The sequence below is a fragment of the Cylas formicarius genome, unplaced genomic scaffold, assembly GCF_029955315.1.
Source record: "Cylas formicarius isolate icCylForm1 unplaced genomic scaffold, icCylForm1.1 PGA_scaffold_6__28_contigs__length_40554024, whole genome shotgun sequence".
Lineage (NCBI taxonomy): Eukaryota > Metazoa > Arthropoda > Insecta > Coleoptera > Brentidae > Cylas > Cylas formicarius.
This window is the reverse complement of record NW_026844347.1, coordinates 11,714,430-11,735,805: the sequence shown is the minus strand read 5'-3', so window position 1 is coordinate 11,735,805 and position 21,376 is coordinate 11,714,430. Positions and strand designations below refer to the sequence as shown.

At 37.6% G+C, this 21,376-nt stretch overlaps 1 protein-coding gene across 1 annotated transcript; it reads left to right on the top strand.

The window, feature by feature from the left end:
- Window positions 1-5,022: 5,022 nt before the first annotated feature.
- Window positions 5,023-6,330, top strand: LOC132703411 (polygalacturonase-like). The gene is given in 4 exon segments (XM_060672656.1): window positions 5,023-5,334; window positions 5,391-5,602; window positions 5,655-5,979; window positions 6,032-6,330. Coding segments are annotated over 4 exon segments (1,092 nt in total). The 5' UTR covers window positions 5,023-5,045; the 3' UTR covers window positions 6,298-6,330.
- Window positions 6,331-21,376: the final 15,046 nt, after the last annotated feature.

Genomic DNA, 21,376 nt, shown 5'->3' with positions numbered 1-21,376 from the left:
ATTCAACATTCTACACCGTTTACCGATATAAAACTATTTTTTTTTGTCAATTCTTTATGCTCCCAAATTATGCAGTTTTTCTTATTCTTTTATATCAACCAGTAAGCAGAATTGATAAATTGAATTTATAATTTAGTGCACGGGGTTATTGTGGGGTTATTGAATTAAAACTTTTATTATTGAACAATTAAATTAGTGGGTAATAAATTTTAATTAAATTATTTGTGTTTGGTATTTAAACCAATTGAACAATATCAAATAAAGCATAATAAAAATAGGAAGGAAGGAAATGGGAATAGGAAGTGACAGCAGCTCACTAAATGATAAGTATTACAAAAAAATCAGTTGATAAGAAAGTTTCCAAATAACACATAAAATAAAAACATATTTTTTTCCTTAAATTTAGTTAAGCAGAATGATAGGGGTAATAGTTACAATTCTTAATATATGATTGTTTTATCCATTTCCGTTTTCAAGCTAAAGATTTTGACCAAACTTTTATTTAGCAAACTAGCCTTTATGTTATACAAGGAGTCCCAGGTTAATTTCTGGGCATTTGTTTTGAAACAGTCTGTTTATAGCAATATAATATTTTAGAAGTATAAGTGAATCCAACTAACTTTTATCGTTATGTTTTTTTGATATTCTTTAGAAATTCTGTGAAAAAATATCATTCCATAATAAACTATAGTGCCCGTGTAAAGGTAAAGTTAAGTATTATTCGCGAATTTATTCTATGATGCTCAAAGTCAACAACATGGCGAAAAATGAGAACAATAACAAGGACCCAAAAAAATGTAATGTATTTTTAAATAGAAAAAATGAAGATATTTTCGTGTCTGGTTATAAAGTGGATATGCCTAAACTTTTCAAAGCTGCTAACATTTTCGAAATTCTAAAGCTTCTTAAAAAGTTAAATATTAAAAATTAGGTATTTCTCACCAGATTACAAAAAAGACGGAATTAAATACAATATTGAATACGTTATTCTGCCAACCATAAACCTTTACGTCGAGGATCTTAAATTTATAAATGTCTTTGTGAGGAAAAAGCTCAATTAATAATTTACTTTTTTTTCTAGCTATCGACATGCAGAAGGAGTTCTCGATGTTGAATGATAAGTGATTTGCCACCATCACTCGTATACTTTATGTAAGTCCTTTTGGAAGTATGTCTTTCTTGTTCTTTATGTCTCTATACAATTTAAAATCATTAGCAAAAAATACGAGTCCTCAACTGTCCCTGGCAAAACGTTTATCAATGATAAAAAGAAGAGGGGGGCCTTGCAGAACTCTAGGTAATCCATAAATTCGACTTCCTTGTAAACAACAAATTAATTCCTGCGCGATAAATACGAAGCGACATTGTCTATTTTATTAAAAATTAGTTCAATGTTTTTTTCGATTGTTGCGATTTCCTTTTTCCTTTCAGATAAAAAGCGATGTTGCTTTTCTCTTAGACAGGAGTAGATGTGGGCTAAAATGTTCTTGTATAAAATAGTTTCAACAAGTTTGCAGGAATGGCAGGAATAAGAGCTGCTACTATAGTTTTGGTTAGTTTTGGCCATATGTGTTTTGAATATGTACCGGGTACCCATTAAACAAGATTGCTTTTAAAAAATCGTCAGTGGGCGCGGCAAGTTCGTAACGCGTAGGGCGAAGCAATTTTTTATTATAAAAGAAAAGAACTTCGCGGTTTCGTGTGGTAAAGGGACGCATTGTTTTTCTATCGTGCTCCCGCGGACCACTATGTAACTTTCACAAAATCGATGTAGTTTAATTGTGCATGCACCTGTATAAAATGTCCTTCACATCTCGTCGAACTTCAAAGTCACAGCAAACATCGGTAAATATTAAAATTTGCACAAATAATTGCGTTGTCGAATGATATGTTTTCAAATTTCTGGCGCCTTGGATAATTGACGAAACCTAAAACTCTCTCACGACAAGGTTTACGATACTGTTCCAATAAAATTATCCCATCTTTAAAGCTTTTTCATTTAACGCCAATAATTTACCCACAAAAATTGAAATTTGTAGGATATTTTAGATTTTTTGTCCATAAACGACACACCCTGTATATGATTCAAACAAAGTTCGAAGTAGAGGTTATAGCACTGGATCTTCCACGTTTCCTGGTCCAAGAATTTTTTAAAAATATTAAGTGGTAAGTTTTTTCTGAAACCATGCATTGCGCCGTAATAATTAATGACGTCATCGTGGCTTGACAGCCCCCGAAATAACGATTTCAATATGGTTTTTGTCAAATATCCCGAACAGCGTACGTGATAGACCGAAACTGCAAATACAAAAATTGTAGCTCTTGATGCGGCCTGTGACACCCTTTGAACCAATTTACCATATTTTTTACGATTTTTGATTTGCGGCTAATAATTAAATGAACAATTTTAGGTCTAGGTCTTTTTGATTTTTGCCTATAATTTGGAAACCCTATATATAATCAAAAAATGCCCGAAATAAATGTTATTGCACTGGATTTCCTGCGTCTGCGGGTTAAAAAATTTTGAGAATCGGATGAAGGAAAACATATTTTTCTGGAAGTTAAAATTACCAAAAAAAATTAAATTATTTTTAAAAAATACTTGGTAAAATTTGATTGCGCCCGATTTCTACAGTTTAAATGCGGACACGGACTTTTACTTCTCTGCAAAATTTGAAGTTGATATCTGCAAATTTAGGATACTTAGCACATTTCTCTTTTAGCAGGGATATCGGCAACACCCTGTACAATTGGTGAAAACCTTAAATACAAAAGTTTTTGCAGTCTATGCGGCCTATATCGCAATATCAAAGAAAGAGGGATCTGAATCATAGTCTTTCAGTTATAAAAAATTTTCAATAATAGGGTTACCCATTTTTCATTTTTTTGAATTTGCGGTGCATCCTGTATATAATAAAAGTTTATAGAGCCGTATTTTTTGCTTCTTATGGTTCAAGAATTTTTTTGGTCTCGTAAACAGTTTTTGAAAAATGATGTTTTTTGTAGACCCTTACAAGTGCGATTTTTTATTTTTTTAGAATACTTACAGACCCCCCCCCATTTTCAAAAATATTCCAAATTAATTAATATCAAAGTTTGTTTTAGCATAATCTACTCTAGATAAGGAAACTTAATTTAGTTTGAAAGAGTATTTATAGGAGCTTCGACTGCTTTGTTACTATTACGATATTAATTCTTTTATGATTTTCTCGAAAATTTTAATTATAATAGTATAAATATTTTTAGCGGGGATGAAAGGGCGTAGAAAAACACAGCAATCAGTCGATACCGCATGGCAATATCGTTTTTCCCCTCTCAGAAATAAATAAAAATTAATTTGAAAATATTTTTTTACATTGGTATAATAGAAGCAGTATTAGAGATAACCATGAGATGATATATTATGACGGGATGATAATTTATAGTAAAGGTTCTATACTACTTTTATTTTTTTTATATATAAAACATAATTGAGAGGATACCAGATTAAAAAAGAATTATTTAGAAAATACCTCAATGAATTGATGTCTGGGCGTGTCGTTACCATGCCAACAGCTAAGCCTACTTAGTTATTTTACCCTTTCCTCCAATATTGACAATAAATGTAATATATAATTTACAGTATATTATGCAACAAGTGCGGTAAACGGCATTTGATTCACGAATTTATCTGACATGAGCGGAGCGATTTTTTAATAAACGACTGACTCAAAAAGTTTACAGAACGTGTTCCATACTATACTTTTTCTAGGACCTTTAATTTTTGGGTACATTTTCGCCAAACGACACGAATACATTCACTGACAGGCCGTCAGAATTGACAAACGTTAAATTCAATGCGCGGGAAATATCTTCGAAATCATCCGATTGCTCCCAAACACGTGCGGTAAAATTTCGGAAATGTCCGAAGTGGCTCGGATCCGTGGAAAATACAACTGATGTGGTAAAGTGACGCTTCCCGCACACTAGATCGGTATCTAATTATGTATTTTACAGACGGGAGTAGAAAAATTATATTGACAGCTCATTTTTTAACTATTATTGATTATTGGCGATTATTATGGGCAAAGAAGGACAAAATCAAATTTAACTCTAGTGAAAAATACATGCATCCCACGTCACGTCTGTCGTCTGTGGTAGTATTACTAGACTACGGTTGAAAAATATTTTTAATAAACACATTTTTATTTATATCTCGTTTTTTTTATTCTTATACCATTATATTTAAAAGTTTCAAGAAAATTATAAAAATAGCAGTTTTTGAAATGAAGCGCCTTCGGCAGACTCGTAAAAGAATTAATAACGTGATATTGAATTGCCAGTCGAAGCCCCTATAAATACTCTTTAAAATGAAACTAAGTTCGTCGAAATCGGATTAGCCAAAAAAAAATTATTCAAGGTTTTATAAAACAATATTTGCCCCCCCCCCCTTTAAATTGACCTAATAGAAAAAAATAACTCCTTTATTCTATTTTATAGTAGAGGTTACACCTTCTAGCGGCCATTTTATGAACTTGAAAATAATTGGCAGTTTTTTCTCTTGGGCTATTTACTTACAAATATTTTTTTTAAGTTATAGAGCTAAGGGTTCCTGAGATATGGTTGACGTCCTTTATTAATGGTACAAACTTTTGTGCGTCTCAGTTGAATGTATTTGCTTGAAGTATTAGATTAAATATCACTGTCATTTGAGAATTACTCTCTCTATCAGTTGTCGATAGACTTTGTGCGCATTTTGTATAACATGGTTTTTGCACTTATAAAGTGCTGATTGTTGTTCATATATCGGACAATTAAATAAGTTGAATTTTTAACAAATGCAATCTTTGTGTTTCAAGTAGCTAATATTAGATCTAGAAAACCATTACGGGTACTTTTTTTATTTACATTACTGTCATGAACTTAAATATGCGAAAAGTAAAATTATTGCACACGTGCCGAAAATAAACTACGTTAGACGTGAGCAGTACTTGTAATATCAACTTATCAGCGCAGTTTTAATTATAAATATGCACCGCTAAACTATCGCAGCAAGAGTATTCGAGATGTATCCAATCGCCGCACTTCTATCCCTCTCCGTCTTAGGCAGGATGGTCTTGGCCCAGGACGCCACATGCACGGTGACGTCATACGACCAGGTGGCCAACGCGTTGCCCAACTGCACGAACCTTAGCATTGGTAGTATCAGCGTGCCTGCCAACTAGACCTTGAACCTCAGTTTGACCAGCGGCGCCAGGTTAACTCTTACGGGAACCATTACTTTTGGGTATTCCGAGTGGAAGGGACCCTTGGTGGTCATTAGAGGCACCAATGTCACTGTCACCCAAGCCCCCAGTAAGTATATTCCTCTCTGTACCTGCGGTACGTAGTCACTACCAAAAATCCAACAGACTCGGTATTCGACGGCGAAGGTGCCAAATACTGGGACGGTTTAGGGGATAAAGGCAAGGTCAAACCCAAATTCCTTAGGATTCAGACAAGAGGAGGCTCGCTCCTCAAAAACGTCAACCTGTTGAACTGCCCGCACCAATGCGTATCGATCAATGGTGCGGAGGGTACCACTTTGCAAAACTGGACCCTCGACGTGTCCGCAGGAGACGCAGTGAGTTTTAGCAATTTATCCCGTATTGCGTTCTACAGTTGGACGATTTCAGAAAGCATTGGGTCACAATACCGACGGTTTCGACATTTCTGATTCAACCAACATCAATATCGAGACTGCAATCGTCAAGAACCAAGACGATTGCGTCGCCGTGAACCAAGGGGCCAATATCTATCTTTCGAAATTGACCTGCTCTGGGGGTCACGGGCTCAGCTTGTCCGTCGGGCAGAACAACGGATCCGATAATACGGTTCGCAACGTCACCTTCGTAGACTCGTCGGTGTCGAACTCTCGAAACGGTATCCACGTCAAAACCCACACCGACGGTGGTACCGGTTTTATAAAGAACGTCACCTACAGGAACATCCAGATGACAGGTGGGTACCATTGATTTATCTGAAAGATGGGGTGACATTGTGATCCTTTTAGGAATCACCAATTACATCATCAACGTGCAGGAAGATTACGCGGGAGGCGGTTCGACCGGTACTCCCAAGAACAACATCCCCATCACTGGGTTGGACATATCTGAGATAACCGCTACCACCAGCGGTACCGATTGCGTACCTGTCTTTATTTTGTGCGCTGCCAACGGCGGCTGTAGTGATTGGACCTGGGGTCGGATTTCGTACAGCGGAGCCTCCAAGCCTAATAACTGCACCAACTTCACTCCAATTGGATTCAAATGCTCATAAATTTTTTGTAATAAATATTTTAGCAGAGGAAGAGCTTGCCTTTCTTATCTTATCAAGTTTTTTTATAACTATTTTCCATGTCAAATGCATGATTAACACATTCCCTCCAACTTCTCTCCAGTATGAAGTGACACTGAGTTTTAATTACGTGATAAGGTGGGTTTGTGTTATTGTCTAACTTTATTTGCTAATTCGGTAAACATCATTTCTATAGCATTCACATCGTAATAATAAGGTGGTAATGTGATGGGTATATTACCGGATTTTTTAATAACTTTTTCTACGACATAAGTTTTATCATACGAATGGGTTCTTAAAACTTCAAATAGTTGTTTTCTTCTATACGTATCTTCACAATAAAGTCATGTTTACTAAGGAACTCTTGCAATACATCTTTTTTGACGCTGATCGTTGTATGTACTATGTACTATTACGCTGATTGGTGGGATTGTGCGATATTTGGAAGAAGGGATTTTTTTACCCCAAAATGTTTACTTGCCACGCCCTGTTGGTAGTCCCTCGAGCTACAGTGCAAAATGGATCTTCTTTTCCCTCTAGGTGCAGGTACATTCAAAATAAAGTTAGATAAAAAAATTTAACTCCCAAATTAATGAGTTTGAGTTAAATATTTTTATCTTCATTCACGCAAATCGTTGGGTCTGTCGGCGCAATGTTTGACGACAGCCAGTAAATCGCATATATTTCCATGCGAATCCACTGTGCATCACCATTCCTAAACACTCTCATTACGGCTTTGTCACATCACTCCTTCTTTTCTAGTGAATCTTTATCAAGGAACCGAAGCAAGGTTGACCTTAGAATGCCAGTTAACTCCACTGTCCTTCCAATGAGAGCTTCCACGCTCTTTGATGGATTTAGAGAAGCTGCAGACAAATTTTGCATTAAAAAATATAAATTATTAACGGATTTTTAATTTGCTCCACTAGAGTTTCAGTAATGTTATCGTAAATAGTTTTTTATAATTTAAATACTTATAAACAATATGTGCATTATATGAATTTAATATTCATATACTGACAAATGACACTTTTTTGACCCTTTACTCCCTTAATTACTAAACGAGATAAACCTACCTTAGAATTTCGGTGTTCTTTATTAGACAAACTTAAAACATAATAACTTGCAAATAACAACAATTGCGCTTATCAAATCAACCAAAATGAAATTTGATTGAAATTGAAACTATAGGCTAGCTGGGATCTGTTGGAACCAACCATTATGTTCTGTCTCGCTGCACATTGCCACGGAAATACCTTAGCACCAGATCAAATTGCCAATGATTGCCTGATATTTTGGTACTAAATAAACAGAAAAGATCATTTACAGTTGTTGACATGACTATTCCAGTAGATGAAAACATCCAGAAAGCCTATAAGGTGAGATATAACCTGCAGCAATCATTTGAGCTGAAGCAGCTCTGGGATCTCGAAAGAGTAGGGATACTTCCCACAGTCATTTCGATAAATATACTAGAACATAAAAATTTACCTTATTATCTCCAGCAGCTGGGAGTTTCAAGGTCAGCGAAGGTTTGAATGCAAAAACCAGCAACACTCGATACACGAGGAGCACAGACGATACCCTGGGAAAAAAATGGAACACTCAAAAAAATGACTAACTATAACACGGCATTAATTGCTACCCACATAGACCTGCAAGAACTTTTGGTCGCAGTTACAGGGGTCTCAGACGTAATACTACAAAAACGAAATGGCTCGTTGTCAATAAAGCTCAGTTGATTCAAGGTGGTAATGCGACCGTTAAAAATTATGAAGTGGGGCGTGCTGCAATTTGAATGACAAATGGAATCTAACATCCGAAATTAGCAGTAGGATAAACCAAGCCGGACAAGCCTTCATAAATATATCTTTACCAGTAGACACTCAAATATTTCCCTTAGAATCCGACTGTTACGTTACTATGTAGGAGTATTTAGTGATCTGTTCTACGGTGTTGATGGGTGGACACTCACAGACGCAATGTGCAAAAAGTGAGAAGCTTTCGAAATGTGGGCACAAAATGAACTTTAGTTATATAAATGCTAAATGTTTTTGTTCTTAAACCATATAAGTTGCACTTATGTAAGTAAGGTGTTTACTTTTTTAAGAACATAGTCCAACTTTAAAAGTAAACCAAACGCCCTGTGACATATTTTGGATAACGATCCCTTATAACAGTTGTTAAAACTTCTAAATAGAAGTTAAATATTTTAAAACACTAGATATTACTAGCAATCAGGGTGTTCACAAAACGGTGATTTTGTTTAAAATAGCTAACAAATACCCATTTGTAGCCATTTGTCTTAGGAAACAGTTCATAAATATTGCAAAATGTTCTTATTCATATTTTAAAACACTATATTGAATTATATAATAACTCATTTTATTTAACATCTGTTGTTGTAGTTATCTAAAAAAAACAAAACAACAAAATGGAAAAAGCATAATGTGAAATCATATAAAGATACTTTTTTTATATTTGTAAGTTTTTGCCTTTATGGCACTAAAGTTTTCCTCACAAAAAACACTTCACCACAACCTTCCAAAGGCAAATATGAAAGCAACCCCACGCTTGCCAAATTACTACTTGAGATACCAGGAGTTTACAGTATTCAATTCATATGCAGCAGAGAATACATTGGAGAGACCGGATGAAGAATATCAACTAGGCTCAAAGAACATAAAAAAGTCTTAAGACTACGACAAATAACTCATCAGCACTTGCCGAACACAATCACGAAACCGGACAGCAAATTTTATTTTGGTAAAACTAAAATTTACATGCAAAAATTCTTCTACCAAAGAAATAACCGAAAATCTAAGACGATAGATGGGTATAGGCCATTTCATACAAATATATTTCGTAAGCAATTGAAATCGTCAATATTTAAAAATCTTTTGGATTCCTAAGGGGTCGGTTGTTCAGAGCTTAATTGAAACTGTTTCAAAGGAAACCAACAAGATGATCAACGAAACGTCAGCAAGTTCTATCGATTAACAGACGCACAATTTTTAACTGAAATAAATATTCTATATTATATCCGGATTTTATGTGGGTCACCCTGTACAGCAAATTCCATAGCTAAACACCCCTCGAGTGCAATTAATTCATTAAACCATTCGTAAAAACGAATTGCAAACTCCGAATGCAGAAGAAAAGTTTCTAAACTGATGTGGGGCCCACACGACCGCCAAAATTTAAATTTTAAATTTACATAGGCAAACAATTTTACCGAAGTGGACATATGCCGGTCGCCGTTAAAAATTCCAGCACGCTATTGTTTTTCCTAAAAATTTTTGTCGGGCTGCTTCGACCTTGCAACTAGATTTATTTATCTCGTTGCTATGTTGCATCATATATCCTCATTTTATGGGGGGGCGGGGGGACACTTAGATAAATTGGATTTCATATACTGTGCCCCATTATCTGCTATTTTTAACTTGGTTTTCCCAGAAAATTTAATAGTATCCTGCATATTTTGAAAAAAAAAATTACAACTTCGGTGAACACAAAATAGGGTAGCTGTGCAAAGCTCCAGTACTAGCGTTGATTTTCACATAATTTGAATTATCGTGTCTATTTTATTAATGTTAAGGTGTCACTTTAAGCGAAAAGGGGGTTGTCCAGTATTTCCATCGTATACCGTTGTTATAAAAAGTTTTGATGTTTTCCATTACCTTAGGATTTTCACGTTCGATTTACGTTTGATACCGTTGTAAATAAATATATAAAATCATAACCAATCCAAATTACATTCTTTCGATCATCCAATGATTGGTTGGTAAGTTCTACATCAATCAATTACAAAATCAATTACAAATGTTGGTTTAGAAAGAATTGTATTTGTATTGGTATACCACAGGACATTTCGAAAATAGTTAAAGATCCGGTAAATAATTAAAATTTGGTATAAAGTTAACATACAATGAAATATAGGATAATGTCCAACACGTTGATAAATTTCTTCAGTCGGTTTTGTATTACACTATAATTTCCTGTGCTCTGCTCGTGCCAAATCAAACTTGTAATTAAAGTGGCGTTTTTTCAACTTGTTGCCACGGAACCAATCAACGGCTATTGTGAAAAGACCATGTATATTAAAGATATTTATTATTTATATGAAAAAAAATCACCACTATGAAGTTAAACTTTGGTTAATCTGAAGATTGAAGATCTCCTCTCATTACGTTTTGGCTTATATGGTTCATGACACCAACTGTTTCGAAACATATTTACACTCGATGCTCCATGCCAAGTTAGTGCTAATTATTATTATATTACCCATACCCATTAACCGACTTTTTGGGTAAAATACATAAGATAAATTATCCTTTCTCTCCAAAATGCAGTTAGCAACAAAAATGACGCGAATCGGTACATCTAATTGCAAAAGCTGGTCCTTTCGAATGCAAATTGCAAATGGCGTACCAATGTAAACACTCCATAGAGAATTAAGGTAACTCGATTGAAATAGATTTAAACAGGTTTTTCTATTGAAACCTGCTCCGAAAACACTCAATCAACGTGTCTGAAAATGCGTAGCGTTCAAAAGGGTACACCCAATAGTTTTTCCCTTTAAAGTCAGGATTAAAACGAGAAATAAATACTCAACCGACGCTATTAATCTTCTCGTCTATAAAGAGGGAGCGATTTCTGTTTTGGTATTTCCTTACCGGACTGCTTAACAAAAAATATATTTTATCATAACCAATAGCTTTTTTTTTATTTGTTTATTTTTTTTGGAAGATCAGCCTAAACGCAGCCAAATTTGAGTAAAACGTACGTTCTCAAAAATTAAAGCTGCTATTTTCCTAAAATATCGCACCTTGATATATATACAAAGTATGATGATCTGATTTAGGATTGATTGATTTGTTTTTCGTGTCGTCCAGGGTACACGCAGCACTCGTCTCCAGCAATATATTTCCAGGGCATCGATTTTCCTTTTGTCTCGTTCCTTGGTAGTCTAGGGTTCAGCACCATACAGAGCAACGGGAAATGTGAGCGCCCTGTCCCGCTAAGCTTTCTCTAAGCTTGTTGTTGCTCGTTTTGCCATCTTATATCGTCGCTTAATTTGTTGCGTGCATCATTTATTATTAATACTCCCAGATATATGATATGGTTTTCCATTTGACACTGTCTTTTCTCTGTTGTATGTGGGGGGTTGTTGTGCTGTTTATCTACGATCACGAACAGCAATTCCATTAGCTGGCCAAGTTCATCCGAATTGTTTGCCAACAGAACAGTGCTGTCTGCATATCTTAAGAGGGTCATAGTTATGACCTCAACGGGGGGCCTGGGGAGTTGATTAAGCCCCCCGAAGCGATTTCCGAATCCTTATCTAGACTGGTGTGGCCAGCGCTTACGGTGAGCACAGCTTAGTGGAAAAGACCCTTGGGATGATAGCGGACTGGAATGATCTGGAGCTTGGCCCACAGAAGACCTCGACTGTATTGCTAATAGGCCTCTGAGCAAGAACGAAGTGAGACGGAGTCCGCCTTAAACTAGAGACGGTGGAAGTGATCCAGGCGAGTATCTTGGGGTATTATTGAACGACCATCCTATTATCGCGGAGCACGTCCGTATTACCATGAGGAAGGCTGTAATGTTGGTTACGGCGATGACGAGGTAGCTGCAGCAGGGTAGTACTGGGGTGGCATAGTCTTTGGTGACTTACGGTGCCCCTATCTAGGCTGACGTGGCGAGGATAGATAAGAGATGCTCTCTTCTTCAAGTGACGAGCGCGTGCAGAACCTTATCCACAGAAGCGCTGTGCGTGATCTTGACAGAGCTTATGACAAAAGAACGCAGAAGATCATTTGAACGAAGACAGAGAGGAGAGACGCTGCCGCTCTGGCAGACTCGGTGGAATGAAACGGCTTCGGTGGCCTAGAGGGCCAAAACACTTATACTTTTTTTTGAGGAGGAAATGCTTTATGCACATCACGCGCTTGGTGGTTTGCGTCGTGGTAGTATGGGATTCTCCGAGGTTTCGGACTACCCACTAAAACCCCCTGTTGCTCCAAACGTTACACCCGGACCCGTCGTCGACATATCTTCAGGTGCAACCAGCAGTGTTTGTTTATCCTTGTTCCTGCCTTGTTTGTTTTTGTCTTTCAAGTTCGTCTCTCTCTTTTTCGCTCAAAATTCTTCTTACCATATCTTTCACAACTCGCCAATTTTCTGCGCTTTCCACCATCTTCGGTAGATCTAGCACACAGCCATATGTTTCCTCCCTTAGCTCTCTCCATTTCGAACACTCGAACAGTGTGTGTTGGGCAGTATATGCAGCGGTCCGTGTGGTCCTTGCCAAATCTCTTAGCGTAAACTCTTGCGCGTTAGGGAATGTGTTAAGTAGTAATCGTTACTACGATGTTGCAATCTAGCCACATTTTCAGGTTCGGTATGAGCTTTTGGGTCCATTGGGCCTTTAGAGTCTCGTTTTGCCACCTTTGTTGCCAGATGTCCAGTGCTTTTTCGCGTGCAGTAGCCTTTTTGTTTTGTTGGTCTCCGCCTTTGTGTTTATACTCCTGCAACAATCTGCAGTGCTTTTAGGAATACAGTTTTGTAAAATGATGTCACACGCAAAAGCATTTTTCTTTGTGTTCTTTCTACCTGAAATTTGTATTTCTTGACTGTTCGCACTTCACTCCAGACCGGAGCATCAGACAGAATAATGTTGTGCATAGCACTGCACAGTGCTGCTCTTTTTTCGCTCTTGAGTCCTCTTACATTAGGCAGAATTCTGGCTAAGCTGGATATTTTTGCTTCTGCTTTCATACAGTCAATATGTTTTCTGAAACTTCCTCTGCTGTCTATGGTTAAGCCTAAGTATTTCACTGTTTTAGAAGGGATCACCCTAGCTCCTTCCAAGTTGAAGGCTATGTGATCTCGCTTACGTCTTCCCCTCAAAATGACTGTCCATGTCTTGTGTGGTGCTAAAATGAGTTTGTGCGTTTTCATCCAAGAGCTTATTCTCTCCAGACACTCATTTGTGTTGCTCATGAGCATTTGGTCAGAATCCGCGCCGACAACAAGCGCCAGGTCACCACCAGGTGCTAAGTTTAATACGCCGTCATATAGGACATTCCACAATGTCGGCCCCATAACAGAACCCTGTGGAACCCCGGCCTCAGCATCCATGGGTTCATTTTTATCAATAAGTATTTTTCTATCTTTCAGATAGCTTGATATGATGTTCACAAGGTATTTTGATATTCTCTGTATCTTTAGTTCCTGGATAATTAGTCCGTGGTTGGCCGAATTGAATGCATTCTTAACATCAATTGTTAGGAGAACGCATCACATGTTTTCGTACTCCTTCGCTGTCTCGATAATGTCCTCCAGCGCCTGCAGCGTGGACTTGCCTTTTGTAAATCCGTATTGTTCCTAGTTCCTTCTGGTGCCGATTTGTGATGAGTATTTCTAACAGTTTGCTTAGCGTATCTAACATACAGAGGGGTCTGTATGAGCTTGTTAGTTCTAATGGTTTGCCCGCCTTTAGGATCAGAGCTATTTTAGTCACTTTCCACAGTTTTGGGAATTCTTGGAGCCTCAGCAGCTTATTTAGAATCGCTATCAGCCATTCAGTAGAAGTGTTTGCCACTATCTTAATCGCTTCAGGAGGAATACCGTCCAGACCCGGAGACCTGCCGCTTTTCATGCTCTGGGCAGCTTTCTTCACCTCGTCTTCAGTGATCAAGTCGACATTTGCCTCAGCAGTTATCGTCTCCCAGTCGTTGGCTGATGGTGGGAAAAGATCACTCACAATCTGCCTTTTCTTTTCAACAGGAAGCTCGTAAGGAATTAACTGGCTTAATCTTTTGGCTACAATATTGTACGCGTCTCCCCACACATTATTATCGAGCTCTTCACAAATGTCAGTCCAGTGTTTCTTTTTGGCTTCTCTGATAAGTTTACAAAGTTGCTTTTTGCATGCTTTATACTCTTCCCTAGAGCTCTCGACCTTTTCATTTGTCCTTTTTGCGCTTCTCTGGAATATTCGCCTAAGCTTATTACATTCCGCTTTTTTTTTAGCAATGGTATCGTTCCACCAGTATGGGTCATTCGGGTTTGATTTAAGGGTGTTTATGCTATTCCTATACGCCTACTGTATCAATTTTGTACAGTCTTCTTGGCTGTCCTCAGATCTACCTCGGCTATTGATATCAAACGTGTCTCCAAAAACCTCCCAGTTCACTTCGGCTTTTGTATTTTGCTTTCGTTTTTCGGTACTGTGATCTTTAATTGAAAGGAGATTTATCTATGCTTTGTTAGCGTTTCCAGTTCAAGTACATCCCAGCAATCTATTTTGTCAGCTATTTTCTCCGTTGACAAGGTTATATCAATGTAAGACTCTGTCTGTCCTCTGACGAAGATAGGCTTGAACCCCGTATTGTGCACCAGCAGATTTCTTGCAGCGATCCACTCTTAACAGTACTCACCCTTTTGATCAATTTTCGGTGATCCCCAATGAGCTGATTTGGCATTTATATCGCCCGCTACAATGGTTCCGTTGCTGTCTACTTCGTACTTGTATTCTTTAATTGGAATACTTGGCGAGATGTAGCAACATATAATGCGGCATTCTTTTAGATTCAAGATAATATATCCTTTTCCTACTGTGTGGTCCAGAACTGACAATATTTTTTGACAAACATAGAACCGCCACGTTAGTCCTTTCATCCTTGAGCCAATCATTTCCCTTAACACGCTTTTTGTTTGGTTCACACACTATTAGGATGTCGATGTTCAGCTGTATAGCGGTGGCGTAGATCATGTCCTGGGCTGCGTATGCCCTTTCCACGTTAATTTGTAGTATTTTGATCGTTTTCTGTTGGTGTGTTTTCCCTGGCAGTGCTGGCATATCTGCCTCTGCTGCTGCCAATTCTCTCTCTAGCTTTGTCCTTAAGTAGTTTCCTATATTGTGGGCATCTACTGTTATCAGCTCTGTGTCCTTCCTTTTTGAATTTTATGCAGTATTCCGCATTTTTGCACTGCTTTGCTAGGTGATCTTTTTAACCGCACTTCGGGCAAGTATTGGTTTGGTCTATTCCATTGCAATCTCTGATGTGGTGTCCAAATTCCAAGCATCTGTAGCGTCTGATTATTCTTATGTGAGCCCTAACTCGGCATGGTGTCTATCCTATCCTTACTGTACCTGTTTTAATTAAATCTTTTGCAAAACCTTTTTTCAAGGCAACTGCCTGTTTGTCCGCCTCCCGGTTTGGTCTGATTGACGGTATTTTCACTTCTGCATTATTTGCGCTTCCTGCGCTTTTCCTTATAGCTTTTGCTACCTCGCTTTCCTCCATCTCGCCATCGATATCGGTAACGTGCACGATGTCATCGGTGTTTTTAATAGTGACTTGGGTGTTTTCATTCATACTTTGTAGGGCATGTTTAAGAGCGTCTGCTTTCTTTTTGTCACCTCTAACTTCCATCATTACATCACCTCGGTATGTTTTCTTAATGGTTTTGACCGTGACTCCTACCTGGTCAAGGTCTATATTTCTTTTGATCGTGCGAAGAATATCTGCATATTGCTTATCTTCTGATTTGATTATTATTTTCTCCGTTTGATGGTTACCAGTTTGGGGTCTCAATTTCATCTTTGTTTGCGAAGTAACTACCTCGACTATCTTATCAGTCCTGCGAAAGGCCGATTCAGTACACTTCCTTAGATAGTCGTTTTCCAGGTTTCGAACCGCAGTCAGCTTCAGCTGCATTATCCCGTGTGTTGTGGTTTCTTCAGAAAGTTTATTAATGATGTCATACAATTTGCTGACATCATTTACACCATCCGGGCTAATTTTGTATGGTAACACATACAGTATTCTGGAACCCCCGCTCTTTTTGTCTCTGGTTATAACCGTCTCTGTGTGTGTTTTAATATATTCTACTTTCCCCTCTTCGAGGTTTTTTTCAAGGAGGGTCGTAATGTCGGGGAAGTTCGATTTAATATACTCTGCTGGTTCTCCTGATAAGCTTGTTTTTGGATTTAAAATGACCGCTATATTTCCTTTTGAGTCCCTTAGTGCCTCAGGTCTATTTTCTACATTGCACGTAAACACTCTGGTCATTTGTGGTCAATTATACTAGAAAGTCCTACCCACCCTGTTTTATCATCGAGTTTCTTTTCGCTTGCTTTGAAGATTTCCTCACTCAGTTGGAGGAGTTCTCTTTTATTTTCTTCTTCGCAGGCTTGTACAGCAATGGTTTTGCAACTATTTGGTCTTTTATGCGCTTATGTCGTTTTGAGCAGTCATTTTTTGGGTGTGTTTTTCCCATTCCTCCACCTTCGCCATTAGCTTGCTATAACTTGCTTTAACTATAGCCATTTTCCCATTTAATGTTCCCACAATGTTTGTAATTTCTCTTGTGGTAGCTTTTATTTCAGTTTTGTTTTTTGTACTCTCCTTAACTTGTTTTTTGAGTTTGTTGGTTCTTTTCGTTAATATATCCACGGTCTTTAGGAGTTCGATCATCTCACGGCTTGTGTCCTGGGTATCCTCCCATTCGTCCATTTTTCTTTTTTTTTGCGCGGGCTCTGGCCATCCGCAGGCATGATTAAACTGGTGTCCCTTTTTTCGACATAAATATTAAATATGGGGCTGATTTCTTCTTCATCCCAAGGGTCAGGATCTTCGCCCGATTTTGGTGTCCTCTTGGTATCTGTTTCGTTATTTGGTGTGAGAAAGACATTATCTGCTTCTACAGAAAGTGGAATTTTCATGCCTTTTGTTGGCCTTCTCTCTAGAGAGGACCGCCTGACTGTCGGATCGTCTACAACTTCTCAGTTGTACGCTGCTGTATTATCTTTATCAGTCAGCAGTCTTTTGACCTCTTCTGCCCTTCCTGAGCTCCTTCGCTCACCTTTGGAAACGTGTGATTCGTCCCCCCCAGAATTCGTGGGACCGGCGCCGACCACCGGGCCTTTCACCCGATCGGAATCGGCGGTGAGGTTGTTACTCACCTGGGGTAAGTATTTTGTTGTTTTATCACACATGCTTTTTTTTTCAACGTCAACAGGTTAACAGGGTGGTTTTATCTTTTAATAAATCTTGTTATATTAATTTTCTTGTTTTTCTCTCCTTCCCAGTTTGCCTTCATTAGTCACCGCAGTTAAAACAACGGGAAGGTGGGTTTGTCCTTATTTCCATCAATCGGGAAAATCCGAAGCACGCCCTTCCCTCATTTAACTGAGCAGTCCAAGGGCTCAGTGAAGGTAAAATTCCTTTCCCGCAGCGCCACCAAGAATTATATCCTTACAAGAGTTACTTATGAAAAACACCAAATAGAAAAGAAGGCTTTTTACGAAAGTCGCTGATACGCAGTTATTTACGCTATTTTCACTGAATATTGTGCCCAAAATTTAAAAAATAAAATAAAATATTTTACCCCCTGTATAATATAGAATTTTTGGATTATGCGATAAAAATCAGTGTATGTTTCAATAAATCTTGAATTTTTTCAAAAATATAGCTTAATGCCTTCAATACTTAAGAATTATTTAGGATATGGGACGGAAATTTACAGTACAGAGGAGCTCCAAAAATGTATTCTAAGCTTAGACATGAATCTAGCGAAACCGCATGGACGCATATTTTTGTTGTTTCCGTATAAAATAAATTAGCTTTTACCGATTCGAAATGCGTAATTTTTTATTCCTTTCATTGCTTCTCTTGAAAACCGTCATTCAAATGCGGTTACTTAATTACGGAAATGACGCTGCCGAAAGTCGGCCCCCAGACCTGAATTTTTGCTAATTCAGATGAAGTAATTTTGTACAAATAAAGTAATAGTTAAAATATTTTTACTTCGAATAAATAGGCACACCATTTATGCAGGATTCTTAATAACTGTCCCGAATACATCTTGAAATGTGCTAAAATGGGTTACATTTTATTAGTTAATTTGTCTACCTCTTTTATGAAAACAAACCTCTATAGAAAAAAATTAGCTATATATTAACTTAAGCTAGTACACGGCATAATGGTGCAAAGTTCAACAATGTTGAACCGATGCGAAGAATTCGACTAAAAAACAAGAAAATAGAAGTCAGTCAGTCAGTAATTACCCTTCCAAAATCGGGAACGGTTGTTTTTCTTGCATTCCGCGTCCTAGCTTTTGCGTTCTTTAATAAGGTCTGGCCGTTGTTTTCGATTATGTGAGTTCGGTCTGGTATTGGGAACATGTGAACGTTCCTGATGAAGGTTGAGATTGAGATTTCAACTTTTCAATAACGTTGAGTCCGCGGATAGGAAACACGCAACCTCCTTAATCCATTCCGAATGCATTTCGTGCAAAAACTTTGGACTTAAAAGTCGTTATTCGAGGGTGGCTCGAATGAATGAATGTTCAGCTTAGTGCGAGCCTAGAAACATATTGTTCGTTTATAGATAATTTCACGTTGTTTCGCTATTGATGACGGGGCGCAAATACTAAACAAATAAAATTAGTAAACACCACTATAATTCTTTCAAAAACTTATAATACGTTATCCGAGTGGAACTCTTTACATATGTAACAATTTCGGTTTGGTGTGGGTAGAATTATTGAGATAAACAATGATGTTGTTTTAGAGCACTTTCGCTAAAGAATTTTGAAAATCCAGAATGTCTTTGAAGTTCAAATATTTATAAGGTATGTTACATGAAATATGCGTAAAATTTGACGCAGAATACGAAGCTGGATATTAAAAAAAGGACCTTGGTATCAACACCAACTTTTTGACCCACCCTGTATATTTTCCATGTACTGTAAAAAATGCGCAAGAAAAAAATCCAATACCTGATTTTGAAATAAATTTGTGCCATATTTTAGCCGTTCACTATAAAGGGTGAGTCCTCGATAAAGTTAATTTTCTCATTGCTTTAAAAAATTATGAGAAAATGATAAATACTAAAGTTGTAAAAATTGTAAGAAGCACAAAAAACCGAAAAAGGAAAAGATTCATTTTAAAATTCTATTCCATTAATAATGCTATATACTAGACTAACCTTTGTTTTTTTTCGATGTATAGAACTTTAAGTTGGAATTACTGTTCAAGATGGGGACCGATTTAACAGCTGTTAAGTGATTTATTCTCAGTTTGGTTTGGCAATTCATCATAAATAGACTCACTCCTGAACAACGCTTGCAAATAGTGCAATTTTATTTCGAAAATAATGGTTCTGTGCGGAATACGTATCGCGCACTACGTCCATTTTATCGTCGACAAAATCGTCCATCAGAGCAGTTAATTCGTTTTCGCACCACGTTTACTCTTATTGATAACTCGCATCCCCAGAGACGCCGTACGGTGCATACAGAAGAAGCTATTGCTGCTGTAGGGCGTAGCATTGAGGAAGACCCGAATGAGTCCATCCGCCAGCGAGCACAGGAATTGGATCCGTGTCCATTCACTTTATGGAAGATTTTGCGGAAGGATCTTGGTTTACGTGCTTACAAAATCCAACTCGTGCAATAATTGAAACCAAACGATAATCAAGTAAGGCGTAGATTCGACGAATGGGCCCAAAACGAGATTGCCGTTGTTCCCGATTTTCATAAGCGAATTTTGTTTAGCGATGAAGCGCACTTCAGTTTGAATGGCTACGTCAACAAACAAAACGGCCGCATTTGGACCGAAGGTAATCCTCAAGTGTATGTCGAAACACCGTTACATCCAGAAAAACTGACTGTTTGGTGCGCTTTATGGGCTGGTGGAATCATTGGTCCGTACTTCTTCAAAAACAATGATGGCCAGAACGTTACAGTCAATGGTGATCGGTATAGAGCTATGATTACTAACTCTTTCATTCCTGAATTGAATAACCATGATGTCCAGAAGATGTGGTTGGTCGTTTTATCGAAAGACACGTTTGGTGACCGCCTAATTTCACGTTTTGGACATTGTGAATTGGCCTCCAACACCGCTAGACTACTTTCTGTGGGGCTATGTAAAATCATTGGTGTATACGGATAAGCCACAAACGCTTGACCATTTGGAAGACAACATTCGCCGGGTTATTGCCGATATACGGCCACAAATGTTGGAAAAATTCATCGAAAATTGGACGTCCAGGTTGGACTACATCCGCGCCATCCGTGGCGGTCATATGCCAGAAATCATATTTAAAATGTAATTCTACAAGATTATCTTTCGGATAAATAAAATTCATGTCAATCGAATAATCCATCGTTGTTTTATTGCAACTTAAAGTTCTATGCATAAAAAAAAACACCCCTTAGTTTTGTAAATCTATTAATTTTCCTTAAAAAATACTAGTTTTCACACTGTCACACCAAATTTGAATTAAATACTACAGGGTTCAAAATAAACAAAACATTTTAATCATTTTTCTTAAATGGCTCAAAAGTTTTACAAGAACCTAATACTTTTATTATTTATTTATTTATTTTTTCTTTCTGTGAAACACTTTTGCTATAACATTATTTGACATTGTCAAATTTTTACTTGTTGCCTGAGTAAAAAAATTCATAAAATTTATTATGGTGTCAGTAAATTAAAAGAAAACTAAGTGAGTATGTTTCTGAAGCTGAATTAACTGATATGATTTATATATTGGAGTCAGACACTAAGACTTTACAAGACGAACTACCCTAATAGACGTATATCAACTAGACAATTTCATCTGGAATTAATCTGTTCTTCCGAACTACTAAGCCGTGATCTATTGGTTTTGCTACTGCTACTGGACCCTAGATTGTAGCGCAACGAATGTTGCGGTACGGGTGGCGGTTGTGGTAACGCTCTGACGGACGGCGGACTGAGCGGGTGTTAGTTCTGGCCGAGTTGTTCGCATACGGCTTCGTGTGTGTTTCTTTAAGAGACATTTGTAAGAGACATTTCATCGAAATTATTAAGGACATTGGGCTAACACCCACAGATAAAATTTCCTAATCATATAGCGAAACTATTTCAACATTGCCTCACGACCACATATTTCTAGTGGAACAAAGAGACGGAGTTGCCAAATAACCACCTAGCCATTGGCTACGGTACGTTGATGACACGTGACACATATGGAATTACGGAATCACGGAGGTGAAT